Source organism: Babylonia areolata, chromosome 12 (assembly GCF_041734735.1).
Source record: "Babylonia areolata isolate BAREFJ2019XMU chromosome 12, ASM4173473v1, whole genome shotgun sequence".
NCBI lineage: Eukaryota > Metazoa > Mollusca > Gastropoda > Neogastropoda > Buccinidae > Babylonia > Babylonia areolata.
The window spans coordinates 196,949-221,514 of NC_134887.1; the positions used below are offsets into that span (position 1 = coordinate 196,949).

Sequence of the window (24,566 nt, forward strand, 5' to 3'; positions counted from 1 at the left end):
TTAACAGAGAGGAGAATGATCGACATTGGCCTATCCATTAACAGAGAGGAGAATGATGGACATTGGCCTATCCATTAACAGATGAGTGATGGACATTGGCCTATCCGTTAACAGAGAGGAGAGTGATGGACATTGGCCTATCCATTAACAGAGAGAAGAATGATGGACATTGGCCTATCCATTAACAGAGAGGAGAATGATGGACATTGGCCTATCCATTAACAGATGAGTGATGGACATTGGCCTATCCATTAACAGATGAGTGATGGACATTGGCCTATCCGTTAACAGAGAGGAGAGTGATGGACATTGGCCTATCCATTAACAGAGAGGAGAATGATGGACATTGGCCTATCCATTAACAGATGAGTGATGGACATTGGCCTATCCATCAACAGATGTGATGGACGTTTGGCCTATCCATTAACAGATGAGTGATGGACATTGGCCTATCCATTAACAGATGTGATGGACGTTTGGCCTATCCATTAACAGAGATAAGTGGTGAACATCGGCCTATCCATTAACAGAGATAAGTGGTGAACATCGGCCTATCCATTAACAGAGATAAGTGGTGAACATCGGCCTATCCATTAACAGAGATAAGTGGTGAACATCGGCCAATCCATTAACAGAGATAAGTGGTGAACATTGGCCTATCCATTAACAGAGATAAGTGGTGAACATTGGCCTATCCATTGACAGAGATAAGTGGTGAACATTGGCCTATCCATTGACAGAGATAAGTGGTGAACATCGGCCAATCCATTAACAGAGATAAGTGGTGAACATTGGCCTATCCATTAACAGAGATAAGTGGTGAACATTGGCCTATCCATTAACAGAGATAAGTGGTGAACATTGGCCAATCCATTGACACACTTTCCACATCTGTGCTCCCTCTGTTTTTGTCTTTGTCTCCACCTCTCTTTTCTTTTTCGCTCTGTCTCTCTTTTTTCCTCTCCACACCCCCTCTCTTTGTCTCTCTTCCCCTTCTGTGTGTGTGTGTGTGTGTGTGTGTGTGTGTGTGTGTGTGTGTGTGTGTGTGTGTGTGTGTGTGCCCTGACCTGGCTGAGTGGGGCCGAGGAGGCCGGCCTGAGAGAAGCCCAGAGAGGGGAGTTGCTGGGAGCTGGACGGGGGGTTCACGTAGACCTCAGACGCCGGCAGGTGGTCCCTGCAGATGGAGCAGCAGTAGGGAATCAGCCCGTAGCACTGCCCGCCCTGGATCTGGCACACCCCGATAGATCTCCCCACCATGTCGTTCAGCGACATCTGACACACACACACACACACACACACACACACACACACACACACACACACATTCACTAACATCATCTGTTACACCAGCAACATGCCCTGTAAACTGCAAATTGCAATCTGGTAGCCACTGCCATGACCTGTAAACCACTGCCATGACCTGTAAACCACTGTCATGACCTGTAAACCATGACCTGTAAACCACTGTCATGACCTGTAAACCACTGTCATGACATGTAAACAACTGCCATGACCTGTAAACCACTGCCATGACCTGTAAACAACTGCTATGACCTGTAAACCACTGCTTGTTGCTGTCACCACCTGTAAACCACTGTCTGTCATGAAATGTAAACCACTGTCATCATCTGTAAACCACTGCCATGACCTGTAAACCACTGTGTCGTGACCTTAAAGCACTTCCATGACCTGTAAACCACTGTGTCGTGACCTGTAAACCACTGCCATGACCTGTAAACCACTGTGTCGTGACCTGTAAACCACTGTCAGTCGTGACCTATATACCACTGCCATGACCTATATACCACTGCCATGACCTATATACCTATACAACTGCCATGACCTATATACCACTGCCATGACCTATATACCACTGCCATGACAAGACTGAATTCACCCCACGGATGATGCTAGAGTGCATGGTACAAGCAGACAGACAGACAGATAGACATATGGACAGACAGGCAGGCACACAGACAGACGGACAGACAGATAGACATATGGACAGACAGGCAGGCACACAGACAGAGGGACAGACATATGGACAGACAGGCAGGCACACAGACAGAGGGACAGACATATGGACAGACAGGCAGGCACACAGACGGACAGACCGACAGACATATGGACAGACAGGCGGGCACACAGACAGGCAGACATATGGACAGACAGGCAGGCACACAGACAGGCAGGCACACAGACAGACAGACATATGGACAGACAGGCAGGCACACAGACAGACGGACAGACAGACATATGGACAGACAGGCAGGCACACAGACAGACAGACAGACATATAGACAGACAGGTAGGCACACAGACAGACAGACATATGGACAGACAGGCAGACAGACAGACATGTGGACAGACAGGCAGGCACACAGACAGACAGACATATAGACAGACAGGCAGGCAGACAGACAGGCAGACAGACAGACATGTGGACAGACAGGCAGGCACACAGACAGACAGACATATAGACAGACAGGCAGGCAGACAGACAGGCAGACAGACAGACATGTGGACAGACAGGCAGGCACACAGACAGACAGACATATAGGCAGACAGACAGACATGTGGACAGACAGGCAGGCACACAGACAGACAGACAGACAGACATATAGACAGACAGGCAGGCACACAGACAGGCAGACAGACAGACATGTGGACAGACAGGCAGGCACACAGACAGACGGACACACAGACAGCACTGACCTGTCGGATAATGCCGGAGTACATGGTGGTGCCGGTGGAGACAACGACGTTGTTGCTGGCCTCCCCATTGGCGGCTTGCTGGGGGGCGGCGAGCAGAGGGTGCATGAAGGGGGTGAAGGGGCTGAAGGCGCCAGTCCTCATGGCCGACAGCAGTGGGTTGCCGCCTCCCGTGCTCAGCACCTGGCCCAAGGCTGACGCCTTGCACTCTCCGAACGTCCGGCCCCCCCGGAACACCGCCAGGCGGTACGTCCCCGCCTGACATGTCATCAACGTCACCACCCGCGTCATCACCAACGTCATCACCAATGTCATCACTTACGTCAACAACATTGTCATCACCATCGTCATCACCAACGACATTATCAATGTCAACACCATCGTCACAACGTCACTACCATCGTCATCACCATCGTCATCACAAACGTCATCACAATGTCCTTACAAATGTCAACAGCATCTTCACCTTTAACGTCATCACCAAAGTCATTGCCAACGTCATCACAAACGTCATCTCTAACATAACCAACATCGTCAGCACCATCGTCATCACCAACGTCATCACAACGTCATTACAAGTATCATCAGAAACGTCATCACTAACGTCACCACCATCGTCTTTACCAAAGTCATTACCAACGTCACCACCATTGCCATCACTATCGTCATAATCAACGTCATCAACATAGTTATCACTAACGTTACCACAATCATCATCACCAACGTCATCACCAACGTCATTACAAATGTCATCAGCATCGTCATCACTAATGTCAACAACATCGTCATTCACATCATCACCAAGTCATCACCATCGTTATGACAACATTAATACCAATGTCGTCAGCATGTTTTACATGCGACATTCCGTCCACTTGTTTTCATTCTGTGTGTGTGTGTGTGTGTGTGTGTGTGTGTGTGTGTGTGTGTGTGTGTGTGTTGTGTGTGCGTGTGTGTATGTGTGTGTGTGTGTGTGTGAATGAACACGACACCACCACACTCAAGCACACAAAACTTTCCCACAGCACCACACCACACCACACCACATCCCACCACACCACACCACACCACACCACACCACACTCCACCACACCACACCACACCGCACCACGCCACACCGCACCACGCCACACCGCAGCACACCGCACCGCACCACACCACACCACACCGCACCACACCGCACCGCACCACTCCGCACCGCACCACACCACTCCGCACCACACCACACCACACCGCACCGCAACACACCACACCACACCACACCGCACCACACCACACCACACCACACCGCACCACACCGCACCGAACCACACCGCAACCCACCACCACCTGACAGCCCCACTACCTATTACACCCCTGTCACCCCCATCACACCCCTGTCACCCCCATCACACCCCTGTCACCCCCACCACACCCCTGTCACCCCCATCACACCATCACACCCCTGTCACCCCCATCACACCCCTGTCACCACCATCACACCCCTGTCACCACCATCACACCCCTGTCACCACCATCACACCCCTGTCACCCCTGTCACCACCATCACACCCCTGTCACCCCCACCACACCCCTGTCACCCCCATCACACCATCACACCCCTGTCACCCCCATCACACCCCTGTCACCCCCATCACACCCCTGTCACCACCATCACACCCCTGTCACCCCTGTCACCACCATCACACCCCTGTCACCCCCACCACACCCCTGTCACCCCCATCACACCCCTGTCACCCCTGTCACCCCCATCACACCCCTGTCACCCCCATCACACCATCACAGCCCTGTCACCCCTGTCACCCCCATCACACCCCTGTCACCCCTGTCACCCCCATCACACCCCTGTCACCCCCATCACACCCCTGTCACCCCAGTCACCCCCATCACACCCCTATCACCCCCATCACACCCCTATCACCCCCATCACACCCCAGTCACCCCTGTCACCCCCATCACACCCCTGTCACCCCATCACACCCCTGTCACCCCCATCACACCCCAGTCACCCCTGTCACCCTATCACACCCCAGTCACCCCCATCACACCCCTATCACCCCCATCACACCCCAGTCACCCCCATCACACCCCTATCACCCCCATCACACCCCAGTCACCCCCATCACACCCCTATCACCCCCATCACACCCCAGTCACCCCCATCACACCCCTATCACACCCCTATCACCCCTGTCACCCTATCACACCCCAGTCACCCCCATCACACCCCTACCACACCCCCATCACCCCTATCACCCCAGTCACCCCATCACACCCATCACACCCCTATCACCCCTATCACACCCCTCACACCCCTATCACCCCCATCACACACCCCTATCACCCCCATCACACCCCTATCACCCCCATCACACACCCCTATCACCCCCATCACACCCCTGTCACCCCCACCACACCCCTGTCACCCCCATCACCCCCCACCACCCTATCACACCCCCATCACCCCCCACCACCCCATCACACCCCCATCACCCCCATCACACCCCTATCACACCCCTGTCACCCCCATCACCCCCATCACACCCCATTCACCCCCATCACACCCCTGTCACCCCCATCACCCCCATCACACCCCTGTCACCCCCATCACCCCCATCACACCCCTATCACCCCTGTCACCCCCCTATCACCCATGTCACCCCCATCACACCCCTGTCACCCCCATCACCCCCATCACACCCCTGTCACCCCCATCACCCCCATCACACCCCTATCACCCCTGTCACCCCCATCACACCCCTGTCACCCCCATCACACCCTTGTCACCCCCATCACCCCCGTCACACCCCCATCACCACCCCATCACACCCCTGTCACCCCCATCACACCCTTGTCACCCCCATCACCACCATCACACCCCTATCACCCCTATCACCCCCGTCACCCCCATCACCCCCATCACACCCCTATCACCCCCATCATCCCCATCACCCCCATCACACCCCCATCACCCCCGTCACCCCCATCACCCCCATCACACCCCTATCACCCCCATCACCCCCATCACACCCCCATCACACCCCTATCACCCCTATCACCCCCATCACCCCCATCACACCCCCATCACACCCCTGTCACCCCCATCACCCCCATCACACCCTTGTCACCCCCATCACCACCATCACACCCCTATCACCCCTATCACCCCCGTCACCCCCATCACCCCCATCACACCCCCATCATCCCCATCATCCCCATCACCCCCATCACACCCCCAACACCCCCATCACCACACCTTCTGCACCAGACCACTAGGCAGCATGATGCCATTAATGATCCAGTCCTGGTCGAGGTCATCATCGTCGTGGCCCATCAGCCCCAGGCCCAGCCCCGAGCGGCCTCCCATAGGCTGGTGGTTCAGCGGTTTCAGCGTCATCCGGATCTGACTCCGTGGGTCCTGGGCGTCGGCGCTGATACACGTCAGCAGGTTGGCCTCCGCCTGGGCACACACTTCGTCGTCATCATTGTCATCGTTATCGTCATCGTCATCATCATCATTATTGTCATCTTCATTGTCGTCATCGTCATCGTCATCGTTATTGTTATCGTCCTCCTCGTCGTCGTCGTCATCGTCAACAACATCATCGACATCATCATCATCATCATCGTCATCGTTATCGTCAGCATCAGCATCAGCTTCGTCATCGTTACCACCATCATTATCGTCATCGTTATCACCATCATTGTCGTCGTCATCGTTATTGTTATCGTCATCATCATCATTATCATCATCATCATCGTCATCGTCTTCCTCTTCTTATTCTTCGCCATCAATGTCATCTTTTTTCGCCTGGACGCTAGCCAGGTTGGTTATTGATAAACATCTAATTAAGTGTATATGTGGGGGTGGGGGTGGTAGATGGATGTGTATGTGTGTGTGCGTGCGAGCGTGCATGCGCGTGTATGTGTGTGAGTGAAAAAGAGAGATAGAGAGGTGTTGTGAAGGCACATTACCATGCATGTGTGTGCAAAGGTTTGTTGTTGATGTCGTTATTGTCCTCCTTGATGTCATGGTCTTACTGTGCTCACAGTTCTGACAGTGTGACGTACGTCAGAGTGTCATCTTTTATCATGACCTCACTTCTGTCACAGCCACGGACATCAAGGCGTGGCAGCAGTCTCACAACGTCCTGTTCATCAGACAACTGTGTGTGACAGCAGTCTCACAACGTCCTGTTCATCAGACAACTGTGTGTGGCAGCAGTCTCACAACGTCCTGTTTATCAGACAACTGTGTGCGTCAGTACACACTTCACTCAAAGTGACAGACCTGAAGACATGTCTCCGAAATCTATAACCAGTCGTAGCCGTAGACGTTAAAAAGTGTTGATCTGCTCAGAGTGATAAATGTCATGGGCATACTTCACCATCTGTGTTCTAGATATTTTTATGTTTTCTCTATTTGTGTTTCTTGTTTAACCACGGAGACATACTTTATCATCTGTGTTCCGGATGTGTTCACGTTAATTATTCTAACCACGAAGACGTGGTTTATCGTCTGTGTTCCGGATGTGTTCACGTGAATTATTCTAACCATGGAGACATACTTTATCATCTGTGTTCTGGATGTGGTCACGTGAATTATTCTAACCACGGAGACATACTTTATCATCTGTGTTCCGGATGTGTTCACGTGAATTATTCTAACCACAGAGACATACTTTATCATCTGGGTTCCGGATGTGTTCACGTGAATTATTCTAACCACGGAGACATACTTTATCATCTTTGTTCCGGATGTGGTCACGTGAATTATTCTAACCACGGAGACATACTTTATCATCTTTGTTCCGGATGTGGTCACGTGAATTATTCTAACCACGGAGACATACTTTATCATCTGTGTTCCGGATGTGGTCACGTGAATTATTCTAACCACAGAGACATACTTTATCATCTGGGTTCCGGATGTGTTCACGTGAATTATTCTAACCACGGAGACATACTTTATCAACTTTGTTCCGGATGTGGTCACGTGAATTATTCTAACCACGGAGACATACTTTATCATCTGTGTTCCGGATGTGGTCACGTGAATTATTCTAACCACGGAGACATACTTTATCATCTGTGTTCCGGATGTGGTCACGTGAATTATTCTAACCACGGAGACATACTTTATCATCTGTGTTCCGGATGTGGTCACGTGAATTATTCTAACCACGAAGACATACTTTATCAACTTTGTTCCGGATGTGGTCACGTGAATTATTCTAACCACGGAGACATACTTTATCATCTGTGTTCCGGATGTGTTCATGTGAATTATTCTAACCACGGAGGCATACTTTATCATCTGGGTTCCGGATGTGTTCACGTGAATTATTCTAACCACGGAGGCATACTTTATCATCTGGGTTCCGGATGTGTTCACGTGAATTATTCTAACCACGGAGACATACTTTATCATCTGTGTTCCGGATGTGTTCACGTGAATTATTCTAACCACGGAGACATACTTTATCATCTTTGCTTTGCGTTGACGTTGTACTTTACCACGGCCGTTTTACCCATGGACACCAGTGTGACCCGTGACCTTGGCAATCACAACGTGACCATCACTGACCTGTTGCTGGTTGTTGTTCTGGAGGACAGGAGAGAGAGGGAACTGACCTGTTGCTGGTTGTTCTGGAGGACAGGAGAGAGAGGGAACTGACCTGTTGCTGGTTGTTCTGGAGGACAGGAGAGAGAGGGAACTGACCTGTTGCTGGTTGTTCTGGAGGACAGAAGCGGGGGGGAAGCCGGTGGAGAAGAGGTTGGGGAACTGACCCCATGCTGACGTCACCAACAGAGCAGTGAGGAGAGAGACCGTCTGGACACCACGTCAATGAACATCAACACCACATGAACACCTCATCAATGAACATCAACACCACATGAACACCTCATCAATGAACATCAACACTACATCATTGAACGTCAACACAACATGAACACCACATTAATGAACATCAACACCACATCACCGAACGTCAACACAACATGAACACCACATCAATGAACATCAACACCACCTGAACACCACATCAATGAACATCAACACCACCTGAACACCACATCAATGAACATCAACACTATATCATTGAATGTCAACACAACATGAACACCACATCAATGAACATTAACACCACATCACCGAACGTCAACACAACATGAACACCAGATCACCGAACATCAACACCACCTGAACACCACATCAATGAAGATTAACACCACCTGAACACCACATCAATGATCATCAGCCCCACATGAACGCCACATCAATGATCATCAGCACCATACTAACATCACATCAATGAACATTAGCACCACGTGAACGCCACATCATTGAACATCTGCACCACCTGGACACTACATCAACGAATATCAACACCACCTGGACCCACATCGATGAACACTAAAACCACACGAACACCACATCAATGAACACTAACACCACCTGGACACCACATCAATGAACATGAACACCACATCAATGAACGTAAACACCGAAAGAAAACCACATCAATTAACACTACTTGAACATCGCATCAATGAACACACACACACACACACACACACACACACACACACACACACACACACACACACACACACACACACACACACACACACACGAACACGAAAGCAAACTGGCGGAGACTACCAGCAGCTGAGCGTAACTGTGGCAAAGAAGATGCAATCGCGAAGCATCACCGCCCCATCATCAAGCCATGCGACGCGTCACCGCCCCATCATCAAGCCATGCGACACGTCACCGCCCCATCATCAAGCCATGCGACACGTCACCGCCCCATCATCAAGCCATGCGAAACCGCCCCATCATCAAGCCATGCGACACGTCACCGCCCCATCATCAAGCCATGCGACACGTCACCGCCCCATCATCAAGCCATGCGAAACCGCCCCATCATCAAGCCATGCGACGCGTCACCGCCCCATCATCAAGCCATGCGAAACCGCCCCATCATCAAGCCATGCGAAGCGTCACCGCCCCATCATCAAGCCATGCGACGCGTCACCGCTCCATCATCAAGCCATGCGAAGCGTCACCGCCCCATCATCAAGCCATGCGACGCGTCACCGCTCCATCATCAAGCCATGCGAAGCGTCACCGCCCCATCATCAAGCCATGCGGTCGGGAGACAAACAAAAGCGGGTTGAAACGAGGTTGCCAAGTGCAGCAACGGCGGAGCTCCACACCACGGCCCAAAAAGACGAAGTGATGTCTTCAGTCCCGGTAGACCTCAATATGAAAGATGCTTTGTTGGACCTAAGCAGACTATTAGTATTCTCTGCACCCGTATTTCTTCATTGGAAAGGACTGTGGATGCCCAGAGTGAAACAACAGAACGTATCACGAAAAAAAGAACTGTTTCTATGGTAACCATAGAATCCAGCCACACAAAGAAACTTACCTACGCCAAGGCAGCAAAACTGAACCGTACGATCCCAGAGAAAACAAAGAAATCAGGAAAAACATCAACATCGAAAGAGACGCCCATCATTACAAAAAGAAAAAGAAAAAAAGAAACAACAACTCATCCAAAGCCGCAGGAAACAACAACCCATCCAAAGCCGTAGAACAATGATGTTGTAGCCACACCTTCAAGTTCGCATGACCTCAGAGTTGCGTCTCTTGTTTTGCCTTGGTAACGTGTTAGAGTTACTTCCCTTCTGTTTTAACAGCGGACACGATCATTATGGACTAAGACTGAGTGATCAAAAACTTCAACTTCAAACATGGCTGAATCAAACCTTTCTCAACAGATTGCTGATTTAACAAATCAGCTGCAAGCTCTAACTGCAAGTCGAGATCAGATCAACTCCATATCTGTCAATCTTCCAGAATTCTGGACGAAGTCTCCAGAAGTTTGGTTTGCAAGAGTTGAGTCACAGTTTAACACCAAAGGCATCAGTCAAGATCAAACAAAGTACGACTATGTGGTGAGCTCCCTTGACATTAACACTGCAGAAGAAGTTCAGGCGCTGCTCACCAATCCCCCACGTGCAAACAAGTATGGCTGTTTGAAGAAAGCTTTGATCAAAACCTTCAGCAAGTCCCAGATCCAGAAAGATGCTGAACTTCTCAATCTTAATGGACTGGGGGACAAACGCCCAACTGCCCTCATGCGCAAAATAAATGCTCTCAACGATGACACCCAAACTCTGAAATGCGCTTTGTTTCTCATGAACCTTCCCCCCGACATCAGAGGTATTTTGGCTGGACATGACATCACAGACACAGACACTCTGGCTGAAGCAGCAGACCGGATTTGGGAAACACGTGCTGCAGGTGTACAGCAGATCTCCACACCACCAACTCAAGCTCCCACAGAACAGGATGCAACCACTGCAGCATCAGAAAAGACTGTCTCTGCCATCAAAACAGCCAGACAACGTGGTCCTCCTTCACAAAATAGTACAACAAACTCTGTGTGCTTCTACCACCTGCGGTTTGGACCAGACGCCCGTCGTTGTCAGCCCGGCTGCAAATTTTCCTCTTTGATCTCCAAAAACAAGCAGGCAAAGTGCATCGTCTTCGGGAAACGCCAGGGCTGGCCGCTAAACGTGATAGCGGTCAGTATTTCAAATTCAAACACGTTTTCAGTTTATGACAGTTGCTTGGGATTGACACTGGTGCTGATGTGTCAGTGTATCCAGCCTCAACCCAGGACCGCAAGACAACCTCACCATCAACTCCACTTTCCGCTGCCAATGGAACTTCCATCAAGACCTGGGGCAAATGCAGCATCACCTTGGAAATAAAGCCCAAACAAGTCTTCACTCATGACTTTTATCTGGCGGATGTTATATGTCCCATTCTTGGTGCTGACTTTTTTGTCGCTCATGAACTGGTCACTGATCTCAAGGGCAAGCGACTCTTGTCTATGGACGATGTTTCTGTTCCCCACAACCCATGACTTGCAGGTCTCTCGGTACACCCGAACAATGCATACTCTGAACTTCTGCAACAGTTTCCAGAGTTACTCACACCTCATTTTGACTACTGTCAACAAACATGGCGTGGAGCATCATATCATCACACACGGACCACCTGTCCACGTTCGTGTACGACGCCTGAACCCAGAAAAGCTGACTGCTGCAAAGGCCGAATTCGCCAAGATGGAAACGATGGGTATCATCCGTTGGTCTGTTTCGCCATGGGCCTCGCCGCTCCATGTGGTTCCCAAGTCAGATGGCCAGTGGCGACCCTGTGGGGATTAGAGGAAACTCAAAGCTGCAACCAAAGATGATCGGTACCCCGTACCCCATATTCAGGATTTCAACAGCCACCTCTCAGGGTGCAAGGTCTTTCGAAGATTGATCTGGCTAGAGGCTACCATCAAATTCCCATGGCACAATCCCCCATCCCCAAAACAGCAATCATCACGCCATTTGGATTGTGGGAGTTCCTACGAATGCTGTTCAGTTTGAAGAATGCCACACAAGCATTTCAAAGGCTCATGGTCGGCATTCTGCGAGACATACCTCGTCTATGCTGATGACATCTTGGTTGTCAGTCGCTCACACGATGAGCATCTTGACCATCTCCGACAGCTTCTCCAGCTCCTCTCGACAAATGGACTGGTCATCAACAAAGCAAAATGTGTCTTTGGTGTCAACGAGCTGGGGTTCCTTGGACATCATGTGACTTCTGAGGGGATACGTCCACTACCAGATAGAGTAGCTTCTCTCCAAAACAGCACTCCACCAACTGATCGCGCCGGCCTTCAATGGTTCCTTTGTTTGATGAACTACTATCACCGTTTCATCCCACATGTTGCTGACATCCTGGCCCCTCTTCATGCTCAAGCAAGCGGAAAAAGACAAGCCATTGTGTGGTCTGAGGCCTGCCAAAAAGCATTTGAACAGGCAAAGGAAGCTCTCAAAGATGCCGTGCTTCTACATCATCCTCTACCAGACACACCTGTAAGTCTCACAGTGGATGCCACAGGCCTCAAACTTGAAGACATCCAGTCTGGTTCATCAACCCTGCTGTGTGATACTTCTACTGGTGTACCACGCCCAATTCTTCCAAATTCCTGGACTCAGCCAGTCTTTGATCAAATACATGGACTCTCACATGCAGGTGTACGTCCTGCACAGCAAGCCATCAGCCAGCGCTTCGTGTGGCATGGCATGAAACAAGACATCCGTAAATGATGAAAGGAATGCCATGGCTGTCAGTCATCCAGAGTCCATCAGCACACTCGACACACTCAAGCACCACTTGTGGAACGGCCACCAACTACCAGATTCAGCAGCATCCATGTAGATCTCGTTGGACCTCGGCCTGCCAGTCAAGGCATGATCTACCTGTTCACCATCATTGATCGTTTTACCAGGTGGCCAGAAGCCATTCCTCTCCCAGATGCCCATGCCTCTACCTGTGCTCAAGCTCTGGTGCATCCATGGATTGCCAGGTTTGGTGTCCCTGAAGACATTACCTCTGACTGTGGGAGGCTGTTCACCTCAACACTTTGGACTGAGTGCAACAAGCTCTTGGGCATCGATATTCACACAACTACTGCCTACCACCCACAGGCGAACGGCATGGTTGAAAGATTCCACAGCCAGCTGAAAGCAGCACTCAAGGCCTGCACTACAACTCCAGACTTGTATACAGAGCTGCCCTTGGTCCTGTTGGGGATACAGTCTTCTTGGCGGGTGGACCCTGATTGTTCCCCAGCTCCAATGGAGCCATCACCCTCTACAGCGATTACCACAAAACCACACACTGTGCCTTCACCATCTCCTGTCAGAAAACCCTCTAGTGTCATGACCTGCTCTGGGCACATCACATGCCTTCCCCCAAGATTCCAATGAGAATAGTTTCAATGTTGTTTTTATTTTGTGTTAACATTTCGCTTCATATTTGTACTGCGCTAGGAGGGGAGTAATGTAGCGACACCTTCAAGTTCGCATAAGACTTCAGAGTTGCGTCTCTTGTTTTGCCTTTAGTAACGTGTCAGAGTTACTTCCCTTCTGTTTTAACACCGAACACGATCATTCAGAACTAAGAGTTATTACAGCTGCAGTTTAGAACCCACTAAAACGTCAAGCCCGTTCCCGACGTAACGTCTGCGAATGATGTAAATGCCATGAAACCTGGGGCAAAATGTTCTGAAAAGAACACAGACTTATCATATCATATCAAGTGTCACGATTTTTAGGCTTTTTCAGCCTTTTGCCTGATCAATTAGGACTTTTTAAATTTCTTTTTTTCATACTTTATACAAGAGTGCGCAGTTACTAATGTAATGGCTAGCTTCCTATGGAGAAATTAACTTGGAATCCATAATCCTTCCAGTGTTTATCTAATTAAAAACAAAAATTATCCACAGGAAATGTTAGCGCAGTCCTTCGTAGCTCTTCGTTTTCCACTACTCACTATAGTCATCCCACCACCTCTTCTATAGCACAGTCCTTCGTAGCTCTTCGTTTTCCACTACTCACTATAGCCATCCCACCACCTCTTCTATAGCACAGTCCTTCGTAGCTCTTCGTTTTCCACTACTCACTATAGCCATCCCACCACCTCTTCTATAGCACAGTCCTTCGTAGCTCTTCGTTTTCCACTACTCACTATAGTCATCCCACCACCTCTTCTATAGCACAGTCCTTCGTAGCTCTTCGTTTTCCACTACTCACTATAGTCATCCCACCACCTCTTCTATAGCACAGTCCTTCACAGCTCTTCGTTTTCCACTACTCACGTCAGTCATCCCACCACCTCTTCTCATGTATCCCACGCCTCGTCTCCCATGCGCACTTAACCCCCCCGCCCCCTCCTCCTCCGCCCTCTTTATTTATTTATTCCCCCCCCCCCCTCTCGTCTAATATCAGTAAACAGTGAAAAGACGTTAAACTAAACTAAACTAAACACACACATCAATAAACCATCAACACAGACCACGCAAACACAACAATCAACATCAACACAGACCACCCGAGCACTTCAATAAACCAATAACACAGACCGCCCGAACACTTCAATAAACCAATAACACAGACCACCCGAACACTTCAATAAACCAATAACACACAGACCACCTGAAGAAATCAATAAACCATTAACACAGACCACCTGAACACTTCAATAAACCAATAACACAGACCACCCGAACACTTCAATAAACCATTAACACAGACCACCTGAAGAAATCAATAAACCATCAACACAGACCACCTGAAGAAATCAATAAACCATCAACATAGACCACCTGAAGAAATCAATAAACCATTAACACAGACCACCTGAACACTTCAATAAACCAATAACACAGACCACCTGAAGAGATCAATAAACCATCAGCACAGACCACCTGAAGAGATCAATAAACCATCAGCACAGACCACCTGAAGAGATCAATAAACCATCAGCACAGACCACCTGAAGAGATCAATAAACCATCAGCACAGACCACCTGAAGAAATCAATAAACCATCAACATAGACCACCTGAAGAAATCAATAAACCATCAACATAGACCACCTGAAGAAATCAATAAACCATCAACACAGACCACCTGAAGAAATCAATAAACCATCAGCACAGACCACCTGAAGAAATCAATAAACCATCAACACAGACCACCTGAAGAGATCAATAAACCATCAGCACAGACCACCTGAACACCAAATGCAGTCAGGGAATCAAACACAAATGTATAATAGTCAGTCATGTTCAGCTATGACCATCAGAACAGCAAAGGAGGCATCTGATGTCCGAACTGTCTGGGCTAGAATTTGGTTGTAGTGGAGAGTGTCTTGCCCAAGTTAATCCCCACTCTCTCGTCCAAGAGGGTTTTAGGGCAGTCGGCGTTGGGATTGTTCCCAGAGGCCAACTAGCCCCCAAGGCTGCGGCACTAAGAGCCAGTGCAATTTGGCCTCCTAGTTTGAGAGTCATAGACTTTAACAAATGACTATTGTAATGACATAGACTTTAACAAATGACTATTGTAATGACATAGACTTTAACAAATGACTATTGTAATGACGAAACCATTGATCCATGCAGCTCTGACTTTGCTGCTGGCCCAAGTGCAACCAAACATTTATTCTAAACATGTTATAGTCTTATACACAAGTAAAACGGGGGTGATGAGCGGGATGTGTTGTTGAGAAAGCCACATTCCATAGCGCTACACTGATTTGTATCACACACTCCTCACCATTCTTTGTGATACACACTCCTCACCATTCTTTGTGATACACACTCCTCACCATTCTTTGTGATACACACTCCTCACCATTCTTTGTGATACACACTCCTCTTTGTAATACACACTCCTCTTTGTAATACACACCCCTCTTTATAATACACACTCCTCTTTGTAATACACACCCCTCTTTATAATACACACTCCTCTTTATAATACACACCCCTCTTTATAATACACACCCCTCTTTATAATACACACCCCTCTTTATAATACACACCCCTCTTTATAATACACACCCCTCTTTATAATACACACCCCTCTTTGTAATACACACCCCTCTTTATAATACACACTCCTCTTTGTAATACACACCCCTCTTTATAATACACACCCCTCTTTGTAATACACACTTTGTAATACACACTCCTCTTTGTAATACACACTCCTCACCATTCTTTGTAATACACACTCCTCTTTGTAATACACACTCCTCTTTGTAATACACACCCCTCTGTAATACACGCCCCTCTTTGTAATACACACCCCTCTGTAATACACACCCCTCTTTGTAATACACACCCCTCTTTGTAATACACACCCCTCTGTAATACACACCCCTCTTTGTAATACACGCTCCTCACCCCTCTTTGTAATACACACCCCTCTTTGTAATACACACCCCTCTGTAATACACACCCCTCTGTAATACACACCCCTCTTTGTAATACACACCCCTCTTTGTAATACACACCCCTCTGTAATACACACCCCTCTTTGTAATACACACTCCTCACCCCTCTTTGATGGAGAGATGTGCAGAACACTACTCTGACCTCTACTCCACAGAAAACATGGTGTCCAGCTCAGCCCTCGATGCCATCAAGTGCATGCCGGTCATGGAAGAACTTGACGCTGAGCCAACTGAGGACGAACTCAGCAAGGCCATTAACAGCCTGACATCAGGCAAGGCACCTGGCAGTGACGGAATTCCCCCAGACCTCATTAAACACTGCAAGACTACTCTTCTGCATCCTCTGCACACAGACCTCTGTCAGTGCTGGAATGAGGGAGCTGTACCGCAGGACATGAGGGACGCCAAGATCATCACCCTTTACAAAAACAAGGGTGAAAGGAGCGACTGTAACAACTACAGAAGCATCTCACTTCTCAGCATTGTAGGCAAAGTCTACGCTCGGGTCCTCCTAAATCGCCTGCAGAAACTGGCCGAACGCGTTTACCCGGAATCACAGTGCGGTTTTCGAGCAGAGAAATCCACGGTAGACATGATCTTCTCCCTTCGCCAAATCCAGGAGAAGTGCAGAGAGCAGAGGATGCCCCTGTATGTCGCATTCATTGACCTCACCAAGGCCTTTGACCTAGTCAGCAGAGACGGCCTTTTCAGGGCTCTTCGAAAGATTGGCTCCCCCCCCCCCCCCCCCAAACTGCAAACTGCACAGTTTGATTGAGTCCTTCCACTCCAACATGAAAGGGACGATGCAGTTTAATGGTAACCTCTCCAAGCCCTTCGACCTACGCAGCGGTGTCAAACAAGGCTGTGTCCTCGCCCCCACCCTATTTGGAATCTTCTTTGCTCTTCTCCTGAGACATGCGTTCAGCACAGCGCAAGAAGGGATCTACCTGCGGACCAGATCAGATGGCAGGCTCTTCAATCTCGCCCGCCTCAGAGCAAGGACAAAAGTCTGCGAAGCCCTCACCATAGACATGCTCTTTGCTGACGATGCCGCAGTTGTGACCCACACCCAGTGGGACTTGCAGTCACTAATGAATCACTTCTCCCAGGCCTGCAAAGATTTCGGTCTGACCATCAGTCTCAAGAAGACAAACGTCCTAGGCCAAGACACACCATCTCCACCAGCCATCACCATTGATGACTACGAGCTTGAAGCCATCCATCAATTCACTTACCTTGGGTCCACTATCACCGACAACCTCTCCCTTGACACCGAGATCGACAAGAGGATCGGGAAGGCAGCCACAGCACTAGCCCGCCTCACACAAAGAATGTGGACAAATCCCAAGCTGACTACGAAGACAAAGATGGCTGCATACAACGTCTGCGTCCTCAGCACCTTGCTGTATGGCAGTGAGGCATGGACCACACATGCTCGTCAGGAGAAAAGGCTCAATACCTTCCACCTGAGAAGTCTTCAGCGCATACTCGGCATCTCCTGGCAAGACAAGGTGACAAACACTGAAGTCCTGACTCGCGCTGGCCTCCCGACCATGTATACCATGCTGAGACAGTGTTGGCTGCGCTGGCTGGGCCACGTTTGCCGCATTGAAGATGGTCGCATCCTAAAAGACATCCTTTATGGAGAGCTTGCCACGGGGCAGAGAAGCATCGGCCGCCCAAAGCTGAGATACAAAGACGTTTGCAAACGCGACATGAAGGCACTTGAGACCAACCCTGAGTCCTGGGAGGACCTTGCAGATGACCGCAACAGCTGGAGAAGCACTCTCAAGAATCAGCTATGGATTGGTGAGGACAAACTGTCAGCTGCTGCAGCAGGAAAAACTAGCTTGCAGAAAAGGGACGGCAGCCGACAGACCAGCATCAGCTTACACATGTGATTGCTGCGACAGAGACTGTCTCTCTCGAATCGGTTTCTACAGTCACAGACGACGCTGCTTGGTCCAAGCACACAGCCCAATTAGTCATTAGGTCGGATATACTCTATCCATGGTCAGCCATGACCGAAGGAGGCCTACTACACCCCTCTTTGTAATACACACTCCTCTTTGTAATACACACTACACTCCTCTTTGTAATACACACTCCTCACCCTCTTTGCAATACACACCCCTCTGTGATACACACCCCTGTTTGTAATACACACCCCTCTGTGATACACACACTTCTTTGTAATACACACCCCTCTGTGATACACACCCCTCTGTGATACACACTCCTCACCCCTCCCTGGCAGAGTCGCCTCTACACAGTTAATTCACGTCCGATAACTCAGTATGTGATGCTCCACCTGTCCTGCATTGTCTCCCTTGTCGCCCTGTTCCCCACCCTGTGCCAGGATTGTCTGTCTTTGTGTTTAGAAAGAAACGACAACTTTCTTGTGTTCGATAACACTCAACCAGTGGCTATCGTCCATCCATACGCCCGGAAACCAACATGCCATGATACTAACAGACTCAATGAACCTCATACAGAAAATTGAAAACGGAATGGGGAGCCCAGAGTGGCATAAGGCAATGCGCAACTTTCAGATTAAAAAACTCACATGGTCATACTGCCCGGGACATGCAGGTGTTAAGGGAAATGAGCGAGCTGACAGACCTGCTGGTAACGCAACACCAACGAGCGGCCTACATCTAGGAAAATCGGAAATCCTCAGAAAAGTCAAAGAATATCAAAAAGAACAGGTACAAGGCCATCACACCATCGATCGCCTCAAAGAAATAAAAGCAGAGAGAGGGAGCGGCCGTAAGCACGATGCTTTGCAAATCAAACAAATATCGGCATCATTTCCAAACCAACATTGCGCAAATTTCTTCAAAACCGAACAGAGTCTCTGTGGGCTTTTCCAAATACAACAACACTGTTGTGTTGTTGATAACACTCAACCAGTATGTCTGTTTACTGTTGTGTTGTTTAATAACACTCAACCAGTATGTCTGTTTACTGTTGTGTTGTTTAATAACACTCAACCAGTTTGTCTGTTTACTGTTGTGTTGTTGATAACACTCAACCAGTATGTCTGTTTACTGTTGTGTTGTTGATAACACTCAACCAGTATGTCTGTTTACTGTTGTGTTGTTTAATAACACTCAACCAGTATGTCTGTTTACTGTTGTGTTGTTGATAACACTCAACCAGTATGTCTGTTTACTGTTGTGTTGTTGATAACACTCAACCAGTATGTCTGTTTACTGTTGTGTTGTTTTTAATAACACTCAACCAGTATGTCGGTTTACTGTTGTGTTGTTGATAACACTCAACCAGTTTGTCTGTTTACTGTTGTGTTGTTGATAACACTCAACCAGTATGTCTGTTTACTGTTGTGTTGTTGATAACACTCAACCAGTATGTCTGTTTACTGTTGTGTTGTTGATAACACTCAACCAGTATGTCTGTTTACTGTTGTGTTGTTGATAACACTCAACCAGTATGTCTGTTTACTGTTGTGTTGTTGATAACACTCAACCAGTATGTCTGTTTACTGTTGTGTTGTTGATAACACTCAACCAGTATGTCTGTTTACTGTTGTGTTGTTGATAACACTCAACCAGTATGTCTGTTTACTGTTGTGTTGTTGATAACACTCAACCAGTATGTCTGTTTACTGTTGTGTTGTTGATAACACTCAACCAGTATGTCTGTTTACTGTTGTGTTGTTTTTAATAACACTCAACCAGTATGTCTGTTTACTGTTGTGTTGTTGATAACACTCAACCAGTATGTCTGTTTACTGTTGTGTTGTTGATAACACTCAACCAGTATGTCTGTTTACTGTTGTGTTGTTGATAACACTCAACCAGTATGTCTGTTTACTGTTGTGTTGTTTGATAACACTCAACCAGTATGTCTGTTTACTGTTGTGTTGTTAATAACACTCAACCAGTATGTCTGTTTACTGTTGTGTTGTTAATAACACTCAACCAGTATGTCTGTTTACTGTTGTGTTGTTTTTAATAACACTCAACCAGTATGTCTGTTTACTGGGTTGTTTAATAACACTTATCCTGTACGGCTGTTTACTGTTGTGTTGTTTTTAATAACACTCAACCAATACGACTGTCTTTTACATAATTTCATCACTATTCATCAAACATTTCCAAGGCAGAAGTTGCAGCCCTTAACAGAATCGTAAAAACTGCCACCAAGATTACCGGGGCTGATCTACCTTTTCTAGAAGACATAAGCTGCTACTCAAAAAAGCAAAGTCAATCAGCCAGGACGAATCACATCCAGCTTTTGGGATTTTCGAGATGTTCCCCTCTGGTCGACGGTACAGGAGTATAAGGACGAAAACCAATCGCTTCGCCAATAGCTTTTTCCCCCAAAGCAGTTAATGTCCTGTCTCTCGAACAAATCCAGTATGATAGAATTGTGCAATCAACAACCATCTACCTAAAGACCTAATCATAAGCCCCATCCTATATGTAATATGCGGCTTTTGTTCAAACGTGTGTGTGTGTGTGTGTGTGTGTGTGTGTGTGTGTGTGTGTGTGTGTCAGTGTGTGTGTGTGTCAGTGTGTGTGCGTGCATGCGTGCGTGCGTGCGTGTGCTCGCGAGCGTGCATGTGTGTGTGCATGTGTGTGTGCGTGTGTGTGTGCGTGTGTGCGTGTGTGTGTGCGTGTGTGAGTATGCACAAGTTTTTATATTGATATGCATTTGTATGAATCCTAATTTCTACTGTATCTGTGTGTGATTTTCGATTTTTGTTCGTATCTTGTTATGTACTATCCCCCCCTCCCCCCCCCCCCTCCCCAGTATTCCTTGTGATCCCGGTACACTTGGTAATAAAGACATTCTATTCCATTCTATTTTATTCTATAAACTCGCCTGCCTGTTTTCTGTTATACTGTTTCATAACACTCAACTGGCTGTTTTCTGTTATTTCACAACATTCAACGAGTATGACTTTTCTGTTCTACTTTTTCACATTGAACTAGTCTGGCTCATTTCTGTTCTATTATTTCATAACACTGAACTAGTATAATTTGTAACTGATTTCTGTGATATCATTTCACAACCCCTCTTGACCCAAAAAAGGCTTCTTTTTAAAAACAAAAATCGTTTTGTTGTTGTTTTGTTATTCCCAGCAATAGTTTTCTTGTTCTTAAAAGTCCCACAAGGAAGCAGCTCTCCATTTTCAGGCACAATGAAAGTTTTCTGGCCTCAGGTAAAGTTACTTTCGTCAACCTGGAAAAGTGTTAGAGCACTGCACAAGTCAATTTTGATGCATGATAATTCTATAAACTGCATGCGCGTCACAAATCACTGAAAATGTTAGTGCTGTTGACAGCACCATGCCAGCCTTCTTCACCCTTCAGCCACTAGGAGCGTCTAACTGGCTGTCCACCTGCAAAGCCATGACCTACCTGCAAAGCCATGATCTACCCGCAAAGCCATGATCTACCCGCAAAGCCATGCCATGAAGCTATGATCTACCTGCAAAGCCGTGATCTACCCACAAAGCCATGATCTACCCGCAAAGCCGTGATCTAACTGCAAAGCCATGACCTACCCACAAATCCATGACCTACCCACAAATCCATGACCTACTCACAAATCCATGAAGCCATGATCTACCTGCAAAGCCATGATCTACCCACAAAGCCATGAAGCCATGATCTACCTGCAAAGCCGTGATCTACCCGCAAAGCCGTGATCTACCCGCAAAGCCATGATCTACCCACAAATCCATGACCTACCCACAAAGCCGTGATCTACCCACAAAGCCATGATCTACCCACAAAGCCGTGATCTACCCACAAATCCATGATCTACCCACAAAACCATGACCTACCCACAAAGCCGTGATCTACCCACAAAGCCGTGATCTACCCACAAAGCCGTGATCTACCCACAAAACCATGACCTACCCACAAAGCCGTGATCTACCCACAAATCCATGATCTACCCGCAAAGCCAAGCCATGAAGCCATGATCTACCTGCAAAGCCGTGATCTACCCACAAAGCCATGATCTACCCGCAAAGCCAAGCCATGAAGCCATGATCTACCTGCAAAGCCGTGATCTACCCACAAAGCCATGATCTACCTGCAAAGCCGTGATCTACCCACAAAGCCATGATCTACCTGCAAAGCCATGACCTACCCACAAAGCCATTATCTACCCACAAAGCTATGATCTACCTGCAAAGCCATGATCTACCCACAAAGCCATGATCTACCCACAAAGCCATGATCTACCCACAAAGCCATTATCTACCCACAAAGCCATTATTTACCTGCAAAGCCATGGTGTTCAGTCGTTGCTGGGTCGGCAGCACACTGAAGGGGTGGTTATGACAACGGACTCTCTGCCAGCCCTACTCGTGCTCTGTCTGTTATATACCTGCACACACACATGCAGGACGTTGAAAGGCAGACTGGGGGTGGTGGCCATCATAAATACGGCGTTGCCATTGGCTGACTTCATAAATACGGCGTTGCCATTGGCTGACTTCATAACATTCCGGCAGGAGGTCTGAAGGGGAAGAGGTTTATTTCATCATCGACACCGTTTCGTCAACCTTGGATTTGCTGGCAGCGGTGTTGAGGGCATAGCTCGGTGGTCTGGCAATGTCCGTATGAATCGTGCTTTTCTTGCTCGTGCAGTGACTCGCGGCCATGACGATCCATCTTGACCAAGGCACGGCTGTGGGGAGCGGACACGGACACCCCCCCCCCCCCCAACACACACCCTCTCCCCCCCCCCCACACGGCTTACCATGCCCCACAGCCCCCCCTCACCCCCCACCCCCATATACACCCTCTCACCCCCACACACGGCTTACCATGCCCCCCCCCCACCCCCCCAAACACACACACACACACACTGACCACATCGCCGGCCTCCGGGCACACGTCCGTGTCGGGCACATGGAGCAGAGTGATGGATGGCTGACGTTACGTCTCTTCTGATCGGCAGGGAGGGTGGTGGTGGTGTGTGTGTGTCGGGAGTGGGGGGGGGGGGGTGCTGGGGGCGGGTCGTGAGAGCTCGGGGCAAGTGGCGCTGTCCACAACACCCCTCTAATTTAATGACTGCTGGTGGTGGACGGCAATTCGTGCTGCTCTTTTTCTTCGTCGTCTTCCTCCTCCTCCTCTTCTTCTCGTGTCGTCTTCTTTTTGCTGGTCTCTGACCACGTCCGCTTGTATTTTCAAAACTTGTTTGTTCACCTGAACCTGTACATCCTGCCTGACACTGACTTACATATGTTTTGTGTGTTGAACTCACCTGTACTCACTTGTACTTCCTGTTTGACACTGATTTACATGTTTTGTGTGTTGAACTCACCTGTACTCACTTGTACTTCCTGTTTGACACTGATTTACATGTGATTTGTGTGTTGAACTCACCTGTACTCACTTGTACTTCCTGTTTGACACTGACTTACATATGTTTTGTGTGTTGAACTCACCTGTACTCACTTGTACTTCCTGTTTGACACTGATTTACATATGTTTTGTGTGTTGAACTCACCTGTACTCACTTGTACTTCCTGCCTGACACTGACTTGTATTTATATTTGTATTATTCTTTTTTGTCACAATAGATTTCTCAGTGTGAAATGAGGCTGCTCTCCCAAGGCAGAGCGCGTCGTTACACTGAGAGCGCAACCCATTTTTTGTATTTTTTCTGCCTGCAGATTTATATTTGTTTTCCAATCGAAGTTGATTTTTTTCTACAAAATTTTGCGAGGGACAACCCTTCTGTTGCCGTGTGTTCTACGTGCGCTAAATGCATGCTGCACACAGGACCTCGGCTTGTCTCATACTAATTAATAGCGTCCAGACCACCACTCAAGATAGAGTGGAGGGCGTGAAAATACTGGCGATTGCCGGTGTGATTCGAACCAGTACGCGCAGATTCTCTCGCTTCCAAGGCGGGCGCGTTAACTCAAGGCCAACAAACCACTTACAGGTTTTGTTGTACCTATCTGTACTTCGTGTTTGACA

The 24,566-nt window shown here is 48.3% G+C and overlaps 1 protein-coding gene across 1 annotated transcript; it reads right to left on the reverse strand.

Annotated features, from left to right (window-relative positions):
• Positions 1–1,341: 1,341 nt before the first annotated feature.
• Positions 1,342–22,968, reverse strand: LOC143288230 (uncharacterized). Its single transcript, XM_076596579.1, has 5 exons — positions 22,856–22,968; positions 8,435–8,545; positions 5,969–6,172; positions 2,716–2,970; positions 1,342–1,440 (listed from the first exon to the last, which is right to left on the reverse strand). Exons 1-5 carry the CDS (start codon positions 22,865–22,867, stop codon positions 1,342–1,344), a joined length of 681 nt encoding a protein of 226 aa, XP_076452694.1. The 5' UTR covers positions 22,868–22,968.
• Positions 22,969–24,566: the final 1,598 nt, after the last annotated feature.

Bases quoted from the DNA above. Each gene is read 5' to 3' on its own strand.
- LOC143288230 (XM_076596579.1), bottom strand. The intron at 6,173-8,434 runs GTCAGTTCCCTC...GTGTGTGCCCAG, and splicing joins TCCAGAACAACCAGCAACAG to GCGGAGGCCAACCTGCTGAC. The intron at 2,971-5,968 runs GTGTGGTGATGG...ATGACATGTCAG, and splicing joins CTAGTGGTCTGGTGCAGAAG to GCGGGGACGTACCGCCTGGC.